At 41.2% G+C, this 23,220-nt stretch overlaps 2 protein-coding genes across 3 annotated transcripts in view; one reads left to right on the top strand and one right to left on the bottom strand.

The window, feature by feature from the left end:
- The window catches only part of Ryr3 (ryanodine receptor 3), a 521,956-nt gene that overhangs the window by 489,020 nt on the left and 9,716 nt on the right, over window positions 1-23,220 (top strand). Inside the window, 12 exon segments of the mRNA XM_036183838.1 lie at window positions 124-204; window positions 984-1,072; window positions 1,966-2,094; window positions 4,914-5,018; window positions 6,759-6,840; window positions 7,503-8,833; window positions 10,857-10,915; window positions 11,524-11,695; window positions 12,618-12,704; window positions 13,829-14,029; window positions 18,767-18,897; window positions 22,953-22,995. Coding sequence (XP_036039731.1) covers window positions 124-204; window positions 984-1,072; window positions 1,966-2,094; window positions 4,914-5,018; window positions 6,759-6,840; window positions 7,503-8,833; window positions 10,857-10,915; window positions 11,524-11,695; window positions 12,618-12,704; window positions 13,829-14,029; window positions 18,767-18,897; window positions 22,953-22,995 — 2,510 coding nt within the window.
- Window positions 11,075-23,220, bottom strand: part of Aven (apoptosis and caspase activation inhibitor) — a 158,286-nt gene continuing 146,140 nt past the window's right edge. Inside the window, exon 7 of one of the 2 annotated variants that reach the window (XM_036183843.1) lies at window positions 11,075-11,920. The gene's annotated coding sequence lies outside the window, so the exon portion shown is untranslated. The other variant, XM_036183842.1, reaches the window with a different exon arrangement.

Raw genomic sequence — 23,220 nt, 5'->3', positions numbered from 1 at the left:
TTATCAACATTAGTCCAAAGGCCCATTTCCAAACCCTTTTGTCACTTTTGGAGTCCTTTGCATTAGAAGGTTTTCCTTGCTGAGAAGTTGTACAAATGCTGATGTACATATTATGTTTTCAAGGTGAAAAGGTACTCCAGAATGATGAGTTCACACAAGATCTCTTTAGATTCCTACAGTTGCTCTGTGAAGGACATAACAGTGGTGAGTAGAAACAACTGACTTGTCAATGGAAAGCAGCATTTGTGTGCACAATTCTCATTCAGTTCAGTGGACTCCACGTGATTCAGATAGTTGCTTTCTGTCTTAGTTACTGTTCTAGGGCTGTAAAGAGACACCATTTCCAAGACAATTCTTCTTTTGGAGCTTTCTTACAGTTTTAGAGGGTTGGTCCTTGACCATCCTGGTGGGAAGCAGACAGGCATGGTGCTAGAGCAGTAGCAGATCCACAGGCAGCAAAGAGAGAGCGAGACTGGGGCTGACATAGGCTTTTTAAACTTCTAAAGCCCACCCCAGAGACACACCTCCTCCAACAAAGCCATCCCTCCTCCAACAAGGCCACACCTCCTAATCCTTCCCAAACAGTTCCACTAACTAGCCACCAAGCATTCAAACATATGAGCCTTTATGGTGGGCCATTCTCATTCAAACCACCACATTATCCAAGTTCATCTAGTCCTTAATAAGAAAGGTTATATAAAATGACCATCAGATTTATGGCTGCCGTTGCTTAGTGTCAACAAGTCTAAACCACTCCCAGAATCACCAGCCCTCCCTTTTATATAACCTCTTGGATCTTCCCTTATTTTATGTGTCTTCAGGTTGTCAGGGCTCAGAGTAGAGCAGGATCTGTGAGGCTCCAAATATATTATCTGTGTGAGGCTTGCCACATAGTGTGCCACGTCTAAGCTTGGCTGAGAGGGTATGCCTGGGTCCCTTTGGTATAATGGTCCTAGATTCTGACCCAGCACTGGTGTTCTCAGACTTTCAGAACTTCCTCAGGACTCAGATGGGCAACACCACCACTGTGAACATCATAATCAGCACTGTGGACTACCTGCTTCGTCTGCAGGTGAGTTGGAACAATAGGAAACTGTGCATCTCATCTATAGTTACATGAGTTAGCAACAGCTATGCAGAGCCAGGGAAGCCCAGGATACAGATGTTCCTCAATGGAACTATGTCCTGATAAACCAACCATAAGCTGGAGATGCATTTCATACACCTAACTACTGAATGCCATAGTTTAGTGAAATGATATACTATAGCATTTTGGTGATTTGCTCTTAAGATTATGTGGCTGACCCTCCACTATGGTTCATGACTACTGATTAACATTATGAAAAGACATCACACCATAAATAGGTATCTGAAAAATCTCAGAATTTCAAGTACAATTTCAACTCAAATGAATCTATGTCATTTTCATATCATTGTTAAGTCGAAAACTTATGCATTAGACCTGCATAAGTCAGAGAATGCCTATATAGCTTAACCCTCAAAGAAGGAGTTATAATTTATGTCCTCATTCTTAGGAAAGTTTTCATTCCTAAAACATGTGTTCAAAGACAAAGTGAAAGGACCCTTAATTATGAAAATGTCTGTTATAAAATGCTGGGCTTTGTTTAGTGTAGTCAGTGAAGACCCAGCTATAGTGGCCAAAAAAGAATAATCAAATAACCTATGGCTAATCACTATTATCTTCAGTGGACATGGTCACCTTTGAATGTTGTATAGCATAGACTCCCTGGTGCTAAAGGCTGTGTGTCTTCCTTAATGTTCTTCTCTGTGAAAAAGTATGTGTGTTTGAAAGGTGCTAGGGACCAGCTATCTCTGTCCATCTTCACAGGCTCCCCAGCTCCTGTCATAGCAGAGATGTAGGAGATAGGTGAATGCCCTTGTCCATTGAGTTTATCTTCCTTAAATTCAATCAGAGAAATGTCAAAATCTGCTGTTTGCTTTTAGGAATCAATCAGCGATTTCTATTGGTACTATTCAGGAAAGGACATCATTGATGAATCTGGACAGCACAATTTCTCTAAAGCTCTGGCAGTCACCAAGCAGATTTTTAATTCTCTTACAGAGTACATCCAGGTAGGTGCTAATGAGTGCAGAGTTGAATATTTTTAATATTCTCACTTTCTATATTCTTTAAAGAGTATTTGGATATACATAGTGATTGACCAATATACTCAGCCCCAATGCTGGCATTATTTCTTATCTATAAAAAAGAACCATTGGTACTTGTGGTCTATGAGAACCTACAGTCTGTGGTCCCCTAGTGGGACCTGTTCTTGGTGTTGTCGTACTTTACTTTCATTTACCTCATTATCTTTTGCTTCTCTTTCTAGACTAACAACTTTAAATGAATGAAAAATGTATTTACCTTAAAATTCTTCAGTCTAGACTATCTGATGATGTACCAATAATCTGATGATGTAAGCATGGAGAGTAAAGTAGAGAAACTATTTATAGAATTATAGAATAATGGCATAAGCAATATCCTAATAGGTATTTTTTAAAAAGAATTTAAAAAGATTCTAGCCTACCTGTGGTGGCACATGCCTACAATCCCAGGGCTTTGGGGGCTGAGGCAGGAGGATCTTGAGTTTGGAGCTAGTCTGGGCAATACAGTGAGACTCTGTCACAAAATGAAATAAATAACAATAAAAATCCAGAATCTTCAAGCTCTTACTGTGGAAGAAGTAATGTCAGGTGGATTTCAGGGTGAATATCTTAATGTTCTAGTATTCTTTCTCTTTCCATAAAATGTCCTATTCATTTCCTACAACAGTCTATCTACTGTGAAGAGAGATGAATGATGTATGTAGGTAAACCTGTCTATATAATCAGTAGCCACATCAGCCTTCTGTGATACAAGATTTTTTGAAGCATAATTGAATAAAATATTTACACATTTATTAACTAAACAAAATATTTATCCTGTGTTCTCTTCTTGGTTCCTAGGAAGAATAGAATATATTGTCTCTACCATGAAAGAGCTTATAATATAGTTGAAAATGCATATAAATATTGAAAAAATACTTGATATGAGATGATCACACATGATTTGAAACAATCATACATATTATGCCTCAAATCATAACTTTGATGCACCAAACATGTAGAAATGGAATTGAGGATAACTTCAACAACGTACTGAGACTCAGAGTCAGACAACAAAGACATAAAACAAACCACATATGTATGAGTTTAATGGAAGAGAAAGCTCTTATGAACCTCAGGGCTTAATGTCATCACAGAGACATTCAGACTGTAGATAAATAAAGATATATACTGGTCTTTTGGAGAAGTCATGGAGATAGGGTTGTGAGAGACTGCATGTAGAATAATGTCAGTAATTACTTTGGCTTGCTGTAACTGAAGAAGAAACAAGGAAAGACATGAGGAATGTCCCATCCCCTTCCTTCTGTACTATCATTTCCTTCTCGCCCTATTCTGTAAGTCAAAAGTAAATCTCAGAGTGTGGCTCTTTTTTTATATCATGGAGTTGGAATTTGTTCTATGAGAAACATTATCTGGAAGATGAGGCAGGATGATCACAAGCTCAGGACATGCCTAAGGTAGAGAGTGGGTTCAAAGCCAGCTAGGTTAAGGAGATTTCTGTCTCAAAATTTGGATAATTTTAAAATGGTTGAGGCTATAGCTCAATAGTAGAGTGACTTTCTTATATGTGTGAGACCCCAGGTTCAATTCCCAATACTGAAAAAAAAAAAAGAAACAAAAGAAAGGGAAGGGAGGCAATTAGATTTTCATCCAGTGTCCATATCATGAGACAACTAGCTCACTCAGATTTTATTTTCTTGTAAAAATAATTACAAAACTTAGTGTACCACCTGGAAAATGAGTTGTTGTTTTTTTAATGTAGCAAAGTTAAACTATTAAAACTCAAAAATAAAAAGGAGGGCTTCACTAAGGAAAAGACAGTAGTATCCCACTCAAGGGTAGATGTAGAAAGGAGAAAGTTGCTAACAAAGAGAGATTTCTCCTGGAGTACTTAACACAAAAGAGAAGCTTGCATTCTGTTTCTTTCAACAACCAGTTTTGTTCCAAAATGAACTCATTGGCCTCTAGGGCCAAGAAGTTGAACATAGATTCAGTGACTTTTAAACATGCTTGTGTGATTTGGGAAAACAGACACTATTTCTTCTTTTAAACTTTCCCTTGGGAATCCTACCAAGACACTCCCATTCTTGAGGTAGTATGTGTGTCCTTTTTAGATATGTGTTATTGAAGAGAAATTTGGAGATTGATTAAAGTTTAAAAGAAACAAGAATAGCCTATGATGGACAGTTAATAATGATCATAAAAAGGAAAGTTATTGTCATAGAAGGACAAACTGGTAACTTAAGTCATCCTACATTCAGTTTTGAGAAAAATATCTGAGATGGTATTTATATCTGACATTTATATTTATATTGTTAGTATAAAAATCCTAGAAGTAGTTGATCACTAGGATTGTTACTAAGATTTTAAACCTCAATTAGTCAGAGGTTATAGCACTTATGTGTAGCTTTGCTTAAAAGCAACAGGTGGTAGATTACGCCTGGTTTTCATACTGTCGTCTCCAACACCTTGTTTTCCTTGGAAGCCTTGCAGGGAAAGAAATAGGTGAAGAAAGTGTAGAGGAACACCCTTCAGATATGCTTTAACTACAGTATTTAACTATTTTGTTAACTATTTTCTTCATTCCGAAGCTAAAAGAAAATCACTGGGCTGTGAAATCCCCATTCCCCCCCCCCCCCGCTCCCAGATCCACTGGGAAGAATAAAAAGTATCTTGGGAAAATACTGAACCATGAAATACATGAGTTTAGAAAGCACTGCCCTCTCATAGAAACCCAAGTCAAATGACCTCCTGAGACAGGCTCTGAGGAACTCTTTTCTCTACAGGGCCCTTGCATTGGGAACCAGCAGAGCCTGGCTCACAGTAGGCTGTGGGATGCAGTGGTTGGATTCCTCCATGTGTTTGCTAACATGCAGATGAAGCTCTCTCAGGTACTGTGGCCTGTTCCCCTATGGATTCCATTACTGTAAAATGTTGGGTTAATTCTCGCCCTTTGGACTTCCTCTTGCTTAATCAAAGGCTGGAAAAGTCAAGCAGATTAGGTCTCATTCTTAAAACTGAGGACCAAAATGGGAAGCAGGGATGAATGCCTGGGGAGTGGGGCGAGGGTGGGGGTTGAGTCCCAGAGGGGCTTTTGCATGAATGCAGCTTCCCCCTTCCTTGTGCCCCACCAACCTATCATTTTGTAACTGCCTCAACACTGCTTTCCATGGTTCTAATCCCCTTCCTTGTCACTGTCTTGTCATTTTAGAATACTACCCACCGACCTTTCTCACCTGCCAAATGTTGCATGTCTCCACAAAAGCCCCCTCCCTTACCCCTGCTTCCCTTCCTTCCCCACCTCTACCTTTCTTTCTCCCCATCTCTCTGGCAAGATGAATCAGAATCACTCAGAGCATTTATTATGAACAAATAAATGTAGCATATGTAGTAACTGATCGCCTCTCTCCATGGCAACCCATGAGGGAGCTCTTCAAAATGTGTTGCAGACTGATTAGAGGGACATATGCAGCATTAATTTAAATAATATTCATACAAAATCTCAAGGCTGTCATACCTGCCTCCTCTCTTTTGGAATGTGCTGTTTAACGCTTCATTTTTTTCCCCTTTTGACTCTGGCCTTATGGGAAGAGGGTTCCTGGGGGACTACTAATTTGGCAGTAGCATGTCCATGTCTGTGTCAACCATGACAGTGTGGTGTAGAGGCTCTGGAGGAAAAGAGCCCTTACCCTGCCACCTCCTTATCAGTGACTTTTGGAAACTTATTCACTGCTTCTGGCTTTCAGTTTCATCATGTATAAAACATTCAGGGTTAGAAGGAATGACCTCTGAGGCCTCTTCTCAGGTCTAATAGTCTGTCCTACTGTGTATTATTCTTTCTTTCAAATGTAGCTGTGATACACAATAGGTAGGGAAGAGTCCCTCGGGAAACTGAATGTTTAGGCAAAGAGCTATGCCATTTTACAAGAGAGACAATCTGTAAAAGAGGTGCGACCCAAAGAACTTTTTAAAAATTACCTTCAGCTTATTCCACCAAGCATTATTTTCTAATTTAAACTTTACCCTTAGATGAGCTCTTCATATACCACCCTATATATGCCAAAGGGTTTGCAGCACAGAGCTTGCATTGCAGAACTCTGCCTGTGTTGCTTAAACTAACACCAAACAAAACGTCAAGACCATCCAGAGGAGTACCTGTGCTGACATTCTTTTCAGAACTCAATGACACCCTGATCACCACCAACTAAAACTAGGTTAAAATAATCTGGGAAGAAAAGAGAATCTACTTGGTAATCTAATGTTTCCTTATTTCAACAATATTGCCCATGAAGCTCATGGAAGGTAGTCCTCCAGTATAGAAAATGATAAAATAAACTGGAGAAGGTACCCGATGGCTCTTCAGTGGATGGGGATGTTAGGGAGCGTTGAGTAATGGACAGTATATCTGCCACATTTGTACTAAGGAGAATGTGAAGGAGCCCTGATGGATAAGTCTTCCCGTACTACAGGCAGTGGATATAAGCTACCTTCATTCACAGCGAGAAGGGAACGCATTCCTGACTTTAATGCAGCCTTCACCTCACCTTTCCAGAGCAGGCCCTCCTTGCTCACTGCCCTGTACTTTGCTGAGGGATCAGATAGCTCAGGGGTATCTCCTGTTTCTGTTCTAGGATTCCAGTCAGATCGAGCTGCTGAAGGAACTCTTGGATCTCCTTCAGGACATGGTGGTGATGCTTCTGTCCCTACTGGAAGGTTGGGCTGTTTGGTATAACTAGGCATTCACATGATTGTAATTGGTCTGAGCACTAACCTTACTAATCACACAGATTATCCTTCCGGCAGGTCACTGATGTCAATAGACATTGGTTAGAATGACAAATTTTCAGAAAGGAAAAAAAAAAAAAAAAGAAGAATGAGTGAGGGGCACATGGTCTGATGGACAAAGCCTGAAACCAACTCATTTGATGCCAGTAGGAAAGCCAGAATGAACTGGGGAAAACCTCCAAGCTTTGCCCTTCCCTATCCTCTCGCTCTCCCCATTGCTTTCAACACATCTGGCTGCCAGTGTGTATGCCAGCCATCTAACTGGGAACCCTCCCAGGTCAAAGGGGATCAAAGGGACACCATGTATCCCTACATATTCCCAGAGATCTGATAGGAACCACCTCTTAGGCCCCAGGGCAGAAACAAGGCCATGGCATCGCCATTTCCCTCTCACACTGGGTTTCTTCCCCCTTGGCTCCTGGTGGGGTAGTTGTTACAGCTTGCTGCTCTCTAACTATTTTCAAATCTCACGATCAGAAAGGAACTGACTAATTTGGCACAAAAGTCTTCTAAAAAGAGCTACCTGTTCAGTTACATGATAGCTTGGGTTCATTTACATATTTGTATGTCTTTTTAAACCTGCCTCACAGGAAATGTGGTAAACGGAACTATTGGAAAGCAGATGGTTGACACACTGGTAGAATCATCTACTAATGTAGAGATGATCTTGAAATTCTTTGACATGTTCTTGAAACTTAAAGACTTAACCAGCTCAGACACCTTCAAAGAATATGACCCAGATGGTAAAGGGATCATCTCCAGAAAAGAATTCCAGAAGGCCATGGAAGGTCTAAAGCAATATACACAGTCAGAGATCGACTTTCTCCTTTCGTGTACAGAGGCTGATGAGAATGACATGTTTAATTATGTTGATTTTGTAGAGCGGTTCCATGAGCCAGCCAAGGATATTGGGTTCAATGTGGCAGTGTTATTGACAAATCTCTCCGAACACATGCCAAATGATTCTCGCCTAAAGTGTCTGTTGGACCCAGCAGAAAGTGTGCTAAATTACTTTGAACCGTACCTGGGTCGAATTGAGATCATGGGTGGGGCCAAGAAAATTGAGCGTGTTTATTTTGAGATCAGTGAATCCAGTCGAACTCAGTGGGAAAAACCTCAAGTGAAGGAATCCAAGCGACAGTTCATCTTTGATGTCGTCAATGAAGGTGGGGAGCAAGAGAAGATGGAGCTGTTTGTGAACTTCTGTGAGGACACAATCTTTGAGATGCAATTAGCATCTCAGATCTCAGAATCTGACTCAACTGACAGACCAGAAGAGGAAGAAGAAGAGGGTGAAGATTCTGCTTATGTGCTAGAAATGGATGGGGAGGAGGAGGAAGATAAGTCTTTTGAATCTGCCTCTGCCTTTGCCATGGCCTGTGCCTCAGCAAAGAGAAATGTCACCAACTTTCTGAAGAGAGCAACTCTGAAGAACCTCAGGAAACAGTACAGGAATGTAAAAAAGATGAGTGCGAAGGAGCTGGTGAAAGTGTTCTTCTCTTTCTTCTGGACATTGTTTGTGGGCTTCTTCCAGTTGCTCTTCACCATCTTGGGAGGAATCTTTCAGATCCTCTGGAACACAGTATTTGGAGGGGGCCTTGTAGAAGGAGCAAAGAACATCAGAGTGACCAAGATCCTAGGTGACATGCCTGACCCCACCCAATTTGGGATCCATGATGATGCAATGGAAGCTGACAGGGCAGAAGTGACTGAGCCAGGTGCCACCACTGAGCTGGTCCACTTTGTAAAGGGTGAGCCAGGAGATGCAGACATTATGTCAGATCTCTTTGGAATCCACTCCAAGAAAGAAAGTGGCTTAAAACAAGGGCCTGAAGTGGGACTGGGTGACCTCTCTGAAATCATCGGCAAGGATGAACCCCCTACACTAGAGAGTACTGTGCGGAGGAAAAGGAAAGCACAGGTGAGCATAATCCCTGTCCATTATCCTTGTCCCCATAGCACTGTAACAGGTCTTGAAATCAGTACATGGTTTGCACAGGTAATAACATTGATGTTTCTTCAGATAGGATTATTCTGACATCCCAGATTTGCCAGGTATGGGGATATTGTGACTTAGATGAGTGGTTCAGTGTTTAGCCACCAAGAGAACTACTAGTCTACAGTGTAGAGCTTGAACTTATGATGTTCTGAGACCTTCTCCTGCTTCAGACTTTTATTAGATTAGTGTTCATGGTGCATAGGTTGATTTGGTGAGAGCATAGGAAACCACGGGTAATGAATGAGGAGATTTCTTATGAGGCAGTATTTCTATATACCCTGTAAGCTCTGATGAACTCCATTTCACTGAAGCGCTATAGTAGATATGTTCTGTTCCTCTTGTTAACTTTATGATCCCAATAGATCAGGGTTCCATTGGCTGGAAAGGTTACTAAACACTAATACTTAGCAAGTTCATATGATATTGATGATGATATTTACTACTGTTTATTGACAGCCTATTATGTCAGTGAGTCTGATCACGCCTTGAACATTTTTATCATTAGGGCTTTGAGTCAGTCAACTGGATCAGATAGATAAGACAAAAGTAACTTAGAGGCCATTGGCCACGGGATGTTCTAGGTGCTCCCTTCTCTTGCAACACCCAACTCACCCATGCCACTTTAGCATCAAAGGAAGAAGTGAGATTGCAGACAAAAATCACATCCCTCCATTAATTCCATTGTCACCCAGTGGCATGCTAACATGCGCATGTCACTATTCTGGGGTCTGAGAATTGAGTGATAACTGAGAAAGCCTTATTCCTTGGAATTTTATAGAAGAGACAGACACTGAACCAGTTGGTGCAAATAAGGAGTATGCTACGAAGGAAGTATTGAGAAATGTAAGAGAGGTGTGGAGAGCCAGGGAGGGAGGTACCAGCATAGGTGTCCTTACTGTATCATTCATTTTTGCATTGCCTCTTGCATAGGCTCATGACATAGAACCATTTGACAAAGGCTAGAGACTTTAATAAAAGCAGGTACTATGTGCACCAGACTCTGTTCTAGTTAACAAAAAAAAAAAAGAGTTTTGCTTTCATGAAACAGTCTCTAGTGGGAAAAGATAACAAGTAAATAAGATTTTGGTGATGTTTGTTCAGGTTATAAACAAACTAATGGATTAGAAGGGACAAAGTGGAATCATCTAGGTCCTCTGGATAGATATATAACTCTTGATAGCATTTGCTATAATCAGGGCAGCCAAAAGATTCCTGAAAAGACAAGATCTGAGCCAAATCCCAAAGCGTGACAGGCATATGGAAAGCCAGAGTTTTGTGATCCAGACAGGGGTAAGACTACTGAAAAGTTGCTGGTGCACAGGAGGATTCAGACTCCTTTCCATGAGAGGAAAGGTTGGAGCATTGGAATAGAAAAACAATAAGTCAAGTAGTATTATTTGAGAATGAAGATGGAGAAAAAGCCTAGACCCTACAGGATAGGCTGGCCTCACTAAGGAGCTTCATTTTATTCTGAGTGCAGTGGCTATCAGCCAGAGGGACCAGGAAAGTGACAGGAGAATTGGGGACAGGCAGGAAGCTTGTCAGATAGAGGGGGATTCCAGATTAGATTTCCTATCTCCCTCCTGCTTCCATTGGGCTCCCTTGAAGTTTGTGTGTAAGTTTCCTGCTTGAGTTGAGTGAATAATAGGAGGGCAACTGAATTTTCAGATGTCTGTCTTGGCATCTCTCCATAGCAGCAGGTTTGATGTACAGCAAGACACTTTACACCCTGAAATCCTGAAAGAAGCTGAAATGGGGTAGGGGTTGAGGGGTTGGGAGACAGACAGATACACAGACACAGACACACACACAGACACACACACACAGACACACAGACACAGACACACACACACACACACACGGAATTGTAACCATACAGAGAAAGGTTCGTCCTGGACTTGTTTCTCTGAGGAAGCCTTGACTGGCTGCTGTTTCTTTGATCTAGGCAGCAGAGCTGAAAGCAGTGCATGAAGCAGAAGGAAAGGCTGAATCTGAGAAGGCTGAGTAAGTTCCTGGTGACGTGGGGTACTCTGCTTGCTGTGGTGGATAACGTTGGCTGGTAGCTGCCATTGTGTAACTGTGGTAAATAGAAAACCTGACTTCTATCAGTGCAAGAAACAGGTATTCTACAAGTCCTGGGCATACTTTTTATTTAATCTCAATTCTATAATACAGTTATTAACTTAATAATTCCAATAGTACATCAGGGTTTCATTGACTGGACAAATTATCAAACACCCACATTTAGCAACTTCATATAACATTGAGAGTAGACAATTTGTGATGTTTATTGAATAACTACTATATGGCAGGCCTGTACTTAGATCTTTTAGACATCACATTTAATTCCTGCTTAAGTTTATAGGAGTAGGTACCATTGCTAATCCTAAGAAGGCTTACTTAGTAAGGAAAGGACACCATTTTTTAAGGGAGAAAAAAAGTTAAGTGTAATTCCCAAACAGCAAACACTCATTATGTCTAGTGTACACATTGGCTCATCAAAATGGTCACTACTCATTAAATATAGAGTTCCTGCCCAGGCAGTGGGTTGATAAGGGCCAAGCTTGGCCTGCCTTTCTCCTACATGCTGAGTCAGCACCTCACCCCTGCAGCATGGAAGACAGAGAAAAGGAGGACAAAGTCAAGGAGGAGGGACAAGCTGAGTACCTGTGGGCACACGTGACAGTGAAGAAGACGCGGCGGCGTGGTCAGAAGGCTGAGAAGCCAGAAGCCTTCATGGCCAATTTCTTCAAAGGGCTGGAAATCTACCAGACCAAGTTACTGGTGAGCTCTCTGACCCTTGCTCCTTCCTCCTAGAGGCACTGGCCTGGTAGACCCCAGGGAGCTGACCACTGATGTGTGTCACTTTTCCTTAGACATGCTTCCTCCACTTTCTCATTCCCATTCTCCTCTGTTTATCTTCCTCTTTCTCTTGTGTTGAAGGAAATGGGGGCTTACTTGGACACCACTCCCAAGCAGATTAATGTGCATTTCACAACTTAGTTGATCCTGTTCCAAAATTGCAGTAAATCAATCAATTGGGATAAAGAAAAAAGATTCTTTATGAGTTTATGTTGCTCAACTAGCTCCCCCAAATATCATTACTGTAGGTACAAGCAAGCTTCAGTAATAATAGTATGTATATATTTATTCTTTTTCTGATCAGTTGCCCCCTGAGGTTCACTTGCTCCTCAACCAGGATTACACTTCAGCTGGCACCATCAGTGAGGCCCCATGCAGGGTCAAATCCTCCCCAGCTGCTGCAGGTCCATCCTCTGAGGGTTGAGTTTTCCAGGAAAGATGGCAGTGAGAATGGTACACTCTGGGAAAGTGATGAAGGAGGTTCCTAGGGCTGTGATTCAGAAAGGGATAAGAACTCTGGGCCACAGTCTGCCTACATTGTGTAGGAGAGGGGACTGCTTCTCTCTGTGCTGGTAGCATGTTAAGAAATCTGGTTTACTGCGACATGGCCCGAGGTAAGGATTCCTCAGACATTCTCTTAAGCCATTTTTAACTAATCAGCATTTCTGGTTCTCCTCAAACAATCTGTGCCTATGCTGACAAGGTCAGGGCTTCCTTAGAAGAGTGTGAACTGAGGCACAGATACCCTGTAAACCTCTACCCAGGGCACATCTTTCAGTGTCAGGCAGGGAGGTTTTCCTTTCTACCCTTGGCTCTTCTACTTTTGCTTATCCTTTTTTTCCAGCACTACCTGGCCAGGAATTTCTACAACCTGAGGTTTCTTGCTCTGTTTGTAGCCTTCGCGATCAACTTCATCCTGCTTTTTTATAAGGTGATACTTCATTGATGCGTTATTTGCTGAATACACAACAGACTAAGCATGCTTTACGTGGAAAAGCTATAACAAAAACTGTTACTTTTATCTGGAACAAAAATTCAATGTCTAAAAAAATTCCTAAGACACTAACCTCTTAAAAAAAACGTACAATATTTAGCGACAGGAGGAAGGCCGACAGGAGAAGCAAATTAGGAAACTGTTTCAACTGCTTGGATTCCTATTTGATTTAATCTCCAAATATTGAGCATAGTCTATATGCTAGATGCCATGATAGGAACTATGGGAAGTTTTGAAAGAAATAATGAACATAGTTCTTTCCTTGAGGACTAGGCTAATCATGACACCCATCAGTGTTGACACATAGGAGACACCATAGCGAAGGAAGAATTAGTAAGCATTAGGAAGAGAGGGTCCCTCACCATAATTGAAGACTCTGAACATGGATGAGTGGGACTTGTATGTTGCATGTGAATGGCTATTAATGAATTAAAGAATGGTCCTAAGTTCTTGATATAGTCTGTTTTTTTCTCTCTTTGTTTCTGCTGGTTCTTGATTAAAACTAGCAATCCAATTTGTTACAAAACAGTGTTTTTTTCTACATCATCCTTCAGTTTGACAAACCACGGACTTGTTGACCATAGAAGTTAAGTGGTAGTCTATAGTAAGGTATGTGTTGTTGGTTTAAAACATACAGCAGGCACTTCAATTTACAGGATAAAAGCTTGAGAGGTGTAGAACTGAGAGTCGCTTGTAGAAACAGAAGGGAAAGCCATGAATAAGAGGAAGAATGGAGAATATGGAATGTGTATGAATTGTGCTTGTGCTCCATCTAGACTCTTGCTACCTTCTTCACCACAGGATTACAACACAGATAATTAAAAGGCCCATAATTTAATTTTTTTTTTTACATTCTTTTCAAGAGATAGGATTTGTCTCTACCTAATTCTTATTTGCAAGTATTAGAAACAACACTGGGGATTCTTATCAGTAAGTTACCTAATTGCCCCATACTCAGCAGATAACATTGGGTTGGTAACAGTATTAATAACATAAACTCTATAGGAAAGGCCCAGTGACTGAAGCTCCTTCTGATAGTTATGATGTGTGTCTTGGGCTAGGTCACTGAAGAACCTTTGGAAGAAGAGACGGAGGATGTTGCAAACCTGTGGAACTCCTTCAATGATGATGATGAGGAAGAAGCCATGGTATTCTTTGTTCTTCAGGAGAGCACTGGGTATATGGCACCAACACTGCGTGCCCTGGCCATTGTCCACACCATCATCTCTCTGGTCTGTGTAGTGGGCTATTACTGCCTGAAGGTGAGCATTCTAGCCATCTGCCACTCGAGGTCTTTTCTGACTTCTTGAGGAAGAAGTGTCATTTTTTATTCCACCATCTCTTGTCTTCTAAGGCACTAGAAGAGCAAGACTGGTGGGACATTACAAGTGCTGCCACTCAGGGGCTGCTCACAACCGCAGGATCTTAATCACCAACTTGAGCTTTTCAACGAAGATCTGCAAAGTGAGCTATAGACAATTCTGCTGTAGGGGAAGCACTTCAAGCACCTCTTAGTATCAGAGTCATTAGACTAAGGCACACATGAAATTAGCCATGAGAGCTTCTTGTGATCATTGAGTTGCTATCAGATTTTTATAAAAAGTACCTTTCCATTAGGTTGTAACCATTTGAGACCCAAGATGGATCTCAATGGTGTGTTCCTGTTTCAGTTATCTACATAACAAACCACTCCAAAATTTAATGTGTAGAACCAACATTTCCTCTCTCTCAGTCTGTGGACTGACAGGATATACTCAGCCATTCCTCTGCTCCATGTGAAAGGGCTCTGTCTGCAGCCTTTTGGGATCTCAAGTAGGTGAAAATGGTCAAGATGGAGAGTTCCTGTGTCTGGTGTCTTAGCAGAGGAACAGCTAGGAAATGGGTCCCAGCAGGAGTAGTGGGAGTCCATCTTCCCTCTCTCCATGTAGATACAGAGCAGCTCCCTTTGCACGTGGCCTGCCCGTGAAATCTCTGCAGTTGGGTAGACTTCTTATATGGATGACTTAGAATTTCCCTAAGGATCACAGAAGTGGAAAATGCTAGCCCCTCTTAAGAAACAGACCTGGAATTAGCCACATTGTCACTGTCATTTCTACTACCCTCTATTGGTTAAAGCAAGTCACATGATGGCCCAGATTCACAGATGAATTTGGAGGTCCCTCAAGTCATGAACCAGAAGCGTCACTCACTTGGAACATCTTTAGACACTACTGTAGGGACATCAATCTTCAGTCATTCCATTTTGTGTTCTGTGTTCACTTCTATTTCTAGACATGATAGTATAGGTTACTTTTCTTGTTGCTGTAAAAATACTTGTCTTATTTGGATCACAGTTTGAGGGTACAGTCCTTCATGGTGGGGAAGGTATGGCAGTGAGAGATGGTCTAGCTGTGGTAGCAGGAAGGTAAGGCAACTGGTCACAGACAACAGCAAATGCTGGTCATTCACTCACTTTCTCCTTTTTGTTCAGTCCAGAACCTGAACCCCATCGGATAGGGTGCATCTTTCCTCATTGGTTAAACCTCTCTGGAAACACCTTCACAGACAGGCCTAAAGGTGTCTCCTTGGGATGCTAAGTCTTGTCAGGTCGACAATCAAGCTTAACTATCACACCAATTTTTATAAATACTTTATTTTCATTACATTTTCCCCTCTAATTTATTATGTAAGCAGTGTCCTCAACTACACACTAAGTTATCTTCTTGGAAAGAATCCAAGAAATTTATTCCTATCTTTGTGTCCCTTTCTTCTCCTGGTGAAACAGCATCATGTGAGAACTCCATCTTCCCTCCTAGAGAGAACCTGTGCTTCCCTGCTATACTGAGTCTGCCACGGTAACCATGAAAGCATGGACTCTGGAGCCAGGCTGTCTAGGTTGAACTCATGACTGTTGTGCCATGTGACCTTCCTAGTGCTGTTTCTACTCAAAAAAAAAAAAATGAGTATTAGGATAATAAATGACAGTCCAGGAAAATAAGTGAGTTCATACATGCAAAGATACCCAGAACATGGCCAACAGTCAATCCAGAAGCATGTTTGCTGTTTTGCTGTTGTTTCTGGATCTGAAATCCAAGAGCTTGGGGGATGAGATGCATTTATACTGGTGACCTGTAGAAGATACAGTGGATTAAAATTCCAAAGATGTACAAATACCTTGAAGGACAAAGCAGAGTGTTTGGAGTCCCAGGTATCAGTAGTAGACTACATCTTGGTGGTCACATTATTTTCTAGAGCCTTCCAAACAGATAGCAGAGTAGCTTCAATTCTGCTTCCCTGCCCACGTCATCCGCTTGCCAGCAGCAGCCGCCATTCCTCATGGTGTGTCATGCCTAATATCAGCCCCTTTGCCACCTCCTGTCATTGCTCTTCAGTGGTGTCTGCTGTTTTCGAGGTAGGAGGGGCAAGAAGTAAGTTTTTACAAATAATTCTTGCCCTTTTGTTCCAGAAATAACAAAGCGTAAATAGTATGAATGTAATGACCTTTGACGAAAAACATTAAAAACATAGTTTGGAAACTAAAGTCCCAAAGACGTCACAAAGTAATTAGAGGCATCCTACATGAATGAGATACCTAGGCTGTGTGTAAATGATTATTATTTTTTCTGGCTAGAAGAGGTCTAGCTATTCTGACTTCTCATTTCAACAGCATTTTCTGACCTCTCTAAATCTATCCCGTTAGTTAAGGTCATTGGATTGCTCCTTATCCCTGTTGGTGTTGATCTCTGGTTATATTTATGTATAACTTGACTGGTTAATGTTCCCATTGCTGGGACAAAACCCCCAATAGAGGCAATTCAGGAGAGGAAGGATTTATTTTGGCTCTTGGTTTGATGGTTCAGTCCATCATGGTGGGGAAGGCAGGGCAGTGTGAGCAGCTCCTGTGGTGGCAGAAGTGTAAGGCTCGCTCAGAGCAAGTCTCAGGAAGCAGGGAGGAATATTGGCATTCTACTGGTTTCTCTTCTTACCTCTTTTTATCCAGTCCCATGTCCCAGCCCTTGTGATGTTTCTACCTGCATTCAGGATAGGCCCTTCTCCTCAGTTAAACCTCTCTGAGAATGTCCCAGAGGCAGTGTTTCCCCTATGTCATTCTAAAGTTGATCAAGTTGACAGTGAAGACTAGCTATCAAAACAGCCATGCTACCATATCTAGTCTAAGATTAAGTGTGGTGGTATTCACCTGTAACCATAGCACCTGGGAGGATGAAGTAGGAGGACTGCCAGGAATTTGAGACCGCACTGGACTAAATGATGAGTTTCAGACCAGATTGGACTATAAATGAGATCCTGTCTTTAAAAAAGTTAGTTATGTACCATGTCCACCCACCGACCTGCTTAACATGGTTTCAGCTACTTACAGTAAACTGTGGTCCAAAAAATTAAATAAAGTTCAATAGATAAAAAACATATAAATGGCCGGGTGGTGGTGGTGCATGCTTTTAATCCCAGCACTGGGGAGGCAGAGCTAGGTGGATCTCTGTGAGTTCGAGGCCAGCCTAGGCTACCAAGTGAGTTCCAGGAAAGGTGCAAAGCTACACAGAGAAACCCTGTCTCGAAAAACCAAATATATACATATTTCTATGTTATTTTAAGTAGTAGGATGAAACTGTACACAATCTTATTCTGTTCTATTTGGAACATGAATCACCCCTTTGTCCAATATATTCACACAGTATAATCTACCCACCTGCTAGTCACTTAGCCCTCTCAGTTATCACACTGACTGGCAAGATAGCACAGTGCTCATATTCAAGTAATTCTTATTTTACTTAATAATGGCATCCAAAGTGCAAGAGTACTGATACTGGAAATTCTGCAGTGCCAAAGAGAAGACATAAAGTGTTCAAGTGAAGATGTGACAGTTCTTAATGAGGGAAGAAAAGAAAATCAGATGAAGATGCTAAGATCTACTGTAAGGGCATCTTCTATCCATGATGTCGTGAAGAGGCAAAAAGAAATATGAGCTGGTTTTACTGTCACAGCTCAGCCTGCGAAAGTCAAGGCCACAGTGTGTAATGGCAGTGAAGATGGAAAAGGCCATCAAATTCATGCATGTCTAAGAGAAAGCATAGTGCATACAAGTTTGGTTCTATCCATGTTTTCAGGGACTCCCCAGGTGTTCTGGAATGTGTCTCCCACAAATAAGCAGGTCTGTTGTGTAAGAGAGTGACTGGAAGTAATAGCAGAAAGAAGCAAGTATGCTGGAAAGAAGAAAACATCAGTATACTGTAACAAGTGTGCCCAGAACCCTCTGAACTGTATCACTGTAACTATCAGAACACATTGCATCCACTAACCTTTATGCCATGACATGAATATGACCCTCCCTACTAGTGACTGTTGGGAAACTGCCACACATTCCCAGGTTGACCATCTTCTAGAGTAGTTCATTGTCCTTTCTATTTCTTGGTTCAGTTCTAAGCCTGGCAGTCCTAGTAGACAATTCCCATTCAGGCTTGGAACTAAGCATGCTCTTCTCAGGACTCGTGCGTGTCTTACTGTTGTCAACTGTTTAACCTTCAAGAGCGACTCAGATCAGCTCAACTTTCGGAATGGTAGGTGTAGTAGCCAAGGAGTGAGATTTGCTTAGTTTTGGCCATACAACTAGTTACCTTAAAAATCCCAGTGTAGGACTTAGAGTAAAGGCTCAATGGTTAAGACCACTTGCTGCTTTTCCAGAGGACCTGGGTTTGAGTCCTAGCACCCACATGGCAGCTCACAAACACCTGTTTCTCTAGTTTCAGGGCATCTGGTGTTCTCTTCTGGCCTCCTTGGGCACTAGGCATACAAATGGTGCACATACATACATACATACATGTAATGTGTGTGTGTGTGTGTGTGTGTGTGTGTGTGTGTGTGTGTGTGTGTGTGTGTGTGTGTAGGCATTAAATCCCAGTATAAAGGGTTTCTGCCATTACACAGGAAGGTTGATTTGTGACAAGTCCTGAGAGAAGGTACATTAGGCACAGACCTCCAGGTTATGAGTGTCTTCTCATTTGTAGGTGCCTCTAGTGGTATTCAAAAGGGAGAAAGAAATTGCCAGGAAGCTGGAATTTGATGGTCTTTATATCACTGAACAACCATCTGAAGATGACATAAAGGGGCAGTGGGACCGCTTGGTGATCAACACACCGTAAGTGCCCTTCATTCCAATCCTATAGAAGCAAAAGTGTCTGTGTTATCACCATGAGCAAATGACACGTTCTAAAACCAGTACATTTACAACTATGAAAATTGTAAGATAAATTATTGTAGTAAAAGTGAAGAAATAGAAGTGAACGTAAAGGCAACCTTGTTAAAACTTTTATCTGTTTCAATTAAGGTATGCATATTAGATAGGATCCTGATTCCAGGGGAATTACTTACTACCTATTCAAAGATGATTAAGGAAACTAAGAGGCAGCTCTATAAAGGTACAAGAAAACTAATCAGTGTCTAAGAAGGGAAGGCTTTGGGGGAAATAACATGAGCAGTAAAAACCTATGCTCTGTCCCTGACTGCAGATTCCTGTCCATCTCCTCATACAGGGAGAAACAACAAAGCAGTTTAAATGTATTTTTTTCATCACTTGCCATTAAATTACAGACATTTTGGATAACATCAAGTAATTTAATACTTTGAGAAGTGTTCTGTCTGATATCCAGGCCATGTGATACAGTGTGAAAGTAAAAAGGCCGTTCTGTTTCTAGAACTTACCTGAGACACTGAGAACAATGCACTGCAGCTTTCCAAGAAGATCAGCCAAGCCGTGTGTTTGTGAGCAGGGAAGTCCATAAACAAGTAGAGCAACTGTTGTCAAAGCTGATTTGTTTTTTCACAGCAAGGGCATCATGGGATGGGGCAATTCTGACAATAGCATCATTACTCACTTAACCACATATCATGTATAAATGTCTTTTCTCTTAAAATCTAATTATAAACTCAAATTTAAATGACATGTAATGGAATATTTAATTACTTTACAGAAAGAGTGTTATAATTCAACAACTGTATATTATCAAATCAGGGTGATCAACATTTCTGTATACTAAAATGTTATCACTTCTGGTCCTGGGAACCTTTATATTTTCTCTAGTTCTTTTGAATTGATAATTCGTTGTTATAGGCTCTATTTGTCCTATTTTGCTACGTAGAACTACTGGGTCTTGGTGCCTATCATCCATTCTGAGTTTTCCCGTTTTTATATTGTGAGATACACACAAGGACCTATAAAATATGCACATTTATTTTAATAGAGAGTAACAAATCACAGAGATTAAAACTAGAACATTGTTGCTAACCTGAAAGTTCTGTTAATCCTCGCAGTCATGTTCCCACAAGCCCAGCTTACATATTCCGTACTATCCATTAGCGGCTAATGATACTTCTCCATAAGTAGTTATTAGTGCTATTACTTATGGAGTCATTATCTTGCTTTAACTCACATTTTAACCAGTTCCTTATGCCTAAACACATTACTTCACTTTAAATATTCTGAACTCTATGAATATGGGATTGTCATATTACATATGTTTTACAGGTAGAGAATCTTTTATTCATCATTATGTGTTATTTCTGATCCTTGGTGAACTCACCTATGTTGACAAGTTGTTCTCAAAACTGTAATGTTTTCCATATAAGCAAGACTTGGTGCATTTTCCTGACAATAGATATTTCAGCTGATTCCAGTCCCCGCTATTACAATCAGCACTACCATAAAATCCCTGTGTCTGTGCCAAGTGAAAGAGCTCTTCCCACTGAAGGGACTTGGCTCCAGAGTAAGGTATGGGAAATGCTTAGTCCAGTATCATTATAAACTGCTAGTCAGAGACTTTCTACTTCTCTCCCTGTTTGCCAGCACTTGTGTCAGGCAATTTTGGTGATCTGGCAGGAGCGTAACGGCATCTCATTGTACATTCGCCAATTACTAAAGAGGCTAAGGATTTAAGCATATCCTTTATGCATTTTCTTCCACAAGTCTGTTCTCTAGGCCTTACTTTAAAGAAAATAACCAAGTAAAACTGTATGTTCTACCTTCAAGGCACTTCTTGATCTTAACTCCAGTAGGAGGTGGTGGGGACAAGATACTCAAAATACTAACACCAAGATAAGATCATGTCCATGAAACAGCCTTAGACACGGCCCTTTAGCATTTATTGTGGAATATTCTACTCGGAACAAAATAGGACAAAGAAATCAAGATGTATGCTGGAGAACATTTGTATATAAGAATGAAGAAAGCTGGTCAAGGTGACCCACATGTATAATCCCAGTACTTAGAAGCAGAGAGGAAGATCACTTTAAGTTGGAACCTAACTTTGTTTGTATAGTGAGTTCTATGTCAGCCAGGGCTACGTAATAAAACCCTACCTTAAAAAAAGACAAGAATAAAATGAGGAGTGGGGGTTATCAAGGAGGTAAAGGAAAGATGGCTGATTTTTATTCTTGTATGTGATACATTAAAAAAAAAAAACAAGTAGAATGCACACAGAAGAGGGTAAAAATAATTTTTATCTTACAAATATATCTATTGGCAGCTTATTCCATAATACCAGAATTTGTTTTTAATTGGCAATTATATGATTACGATAAATAAACAACTTTTACAGCAACCAAAACAAATCTGTGAGAAAATCTTTACCCACAAGACTGCCATCCTTTTGGAAGAGGAAGGTCTTAACTTTCTTATCATGAACTAGTAGTCTTTGTAGAATTGGAGACTGCTGTGTGACTCTAACAAAGAATGACTCAGATAAAGGAAAACAAAGTAAGAATGCACATAGCAAGGATTAGTTCTGCTCCAGTGGTAGCTTTATGGGAAACCCTTTCAGGAAGGGTCCGCTCATTCTGGCTAGAAGCAACACATTTTTGCTAACATTTCCAAGGATGGCAGTTTTTTATTTGTTTGGCTTTTTGTTTGTTTTTTTAATGAGAAGAAAAAACTTGGAATGGAACTAGAGAGAATTCCAGGCAGTGGCACATAATATCACTGAGGAGGCTGGGATGTCATAGAACAAGATGCCACCTCTAGAAGAGAGGGGTCTAAGACCTGGAAGGAAGTGGGTACCACAGGAGTATATGGTGATGAAAAGTGAATAGAGGATCATGGGGTCAATAAAAACCCTGTGTGGTGATATTTTATTGTATTGAAATGTGATTTTATTTGTATATTAATAAAGTTGCCTTGGGGTCAGAGCAAGCCATAGCAGAAGCTGGACAGTGGTAGTGCACGCCTTTAATCCCAGCACTTGGGAGGCAGAGCTAGGCAGGATCTCTGTGTGTTCAAGGATACAGACAGCATGGAGACACATGCCTTTAATCTCAATACCAACCATAGAAGACCTGGAGGTCTGTACAGACAGGCAGTGATGAGGTGGTCATGTGGCTGGGTTTACAACCAACAAGAAGTCAGAACAGAAAGTCTATATAAAAGACAGGACACAGGAAATAGCTCTCTTGCGGAGAGGAAAGACAGAGCAGCAGTGAAGGGTAAGGTTTTCAGCTCTCAGCTATTGCTCTGACCTCTTGGCTTTTAACTCTGCAATTGGCTCTGTGTTTCTTATTTAACAAGACGGTTACATCTACAACCTTGTCTAAATTAACCTAAATTACTTCAGATTGGGAAATTGATATAAGAAAGCTTGTGCACGTATCCCAGCACATACCATTCCATCTCCCCAATCACTGACAGTCCCAGAATGAGAAGCATACATTTCCTTCTGGTTTTGGTTTCTAGTGTATACTGGGATCCAGGTAGATGGGTCAAGAAACAGCTGGATTTGTGCCTCTGAAGGAACAGCAGAGGGTGATGCAGGAGGTCCACTGGGGCTGTGGTAATGACACTTGTCCAGGAACATGACACCAGGGGAGTGGGGAAGGGAGTGTGCAAGGCAGGATTGGTTTTCAAAACAAAAACCAACAACATATGTTTCTTGCTAGTGTATCATCAGGATTCCTTGTTCTTAACCATCATTTTGAGATAGAAACTGCAGAGCGGCTTTCCCAGCGCCTCCAAGTGGACACACAGCAGTAGAGCTGTAAGGCGGGAGCCCTGGGATGACTCTGAACATCAATCACAGCTTGACTTCCTCAGCGAGCAGGACAGCAAGCAAAAGATCATACATCCAGACATTGAAACTGGAAGGTTTCTTGATGTGTTTGCCTTGGAGTTAGTAATTAAGAACCTGTCCTTTTCATCTTCGTTTTCAGATCTTTTCCTAATAACTACTGGGACAAGTTTGTGAAGAGGAAGGTATGCCTTGTCTGGGGGTAGGGTGAGAGTTGGGAGTTGTTTGCACTCCTCACATACTAACCTGAGTAAACGTGACGTCAGGCTTCAGATGGTGTCTGAGGAGAATCAGCTGCAGAGGATTTGCTCTCTTACTCATCTGCTTTCAGCACAATCCATGCTGCCTTCTCCACATGAGGCTTTCCTTTCTCTCCAAAGAGACACTTACTTCAAAAGAAGTTTTCACTT

Source organism: Onychomys torridus, chromosome 4 (genome assembly GCF_903995425.1).
Source record: "Onychomys torridus chromosome 4, mOncTor1.1, whole genome shotgun sequence".
NCBI lineage: Eukaryota > Metazoa > Chordata > Mammalia > Rodentia > Cricetidae > Onychomys > Onychomys torridus.
Note: the sequence above shows the minus strand (reverse complement) of the source record. Positions and strands in the feature narration are given on the sequence as shown.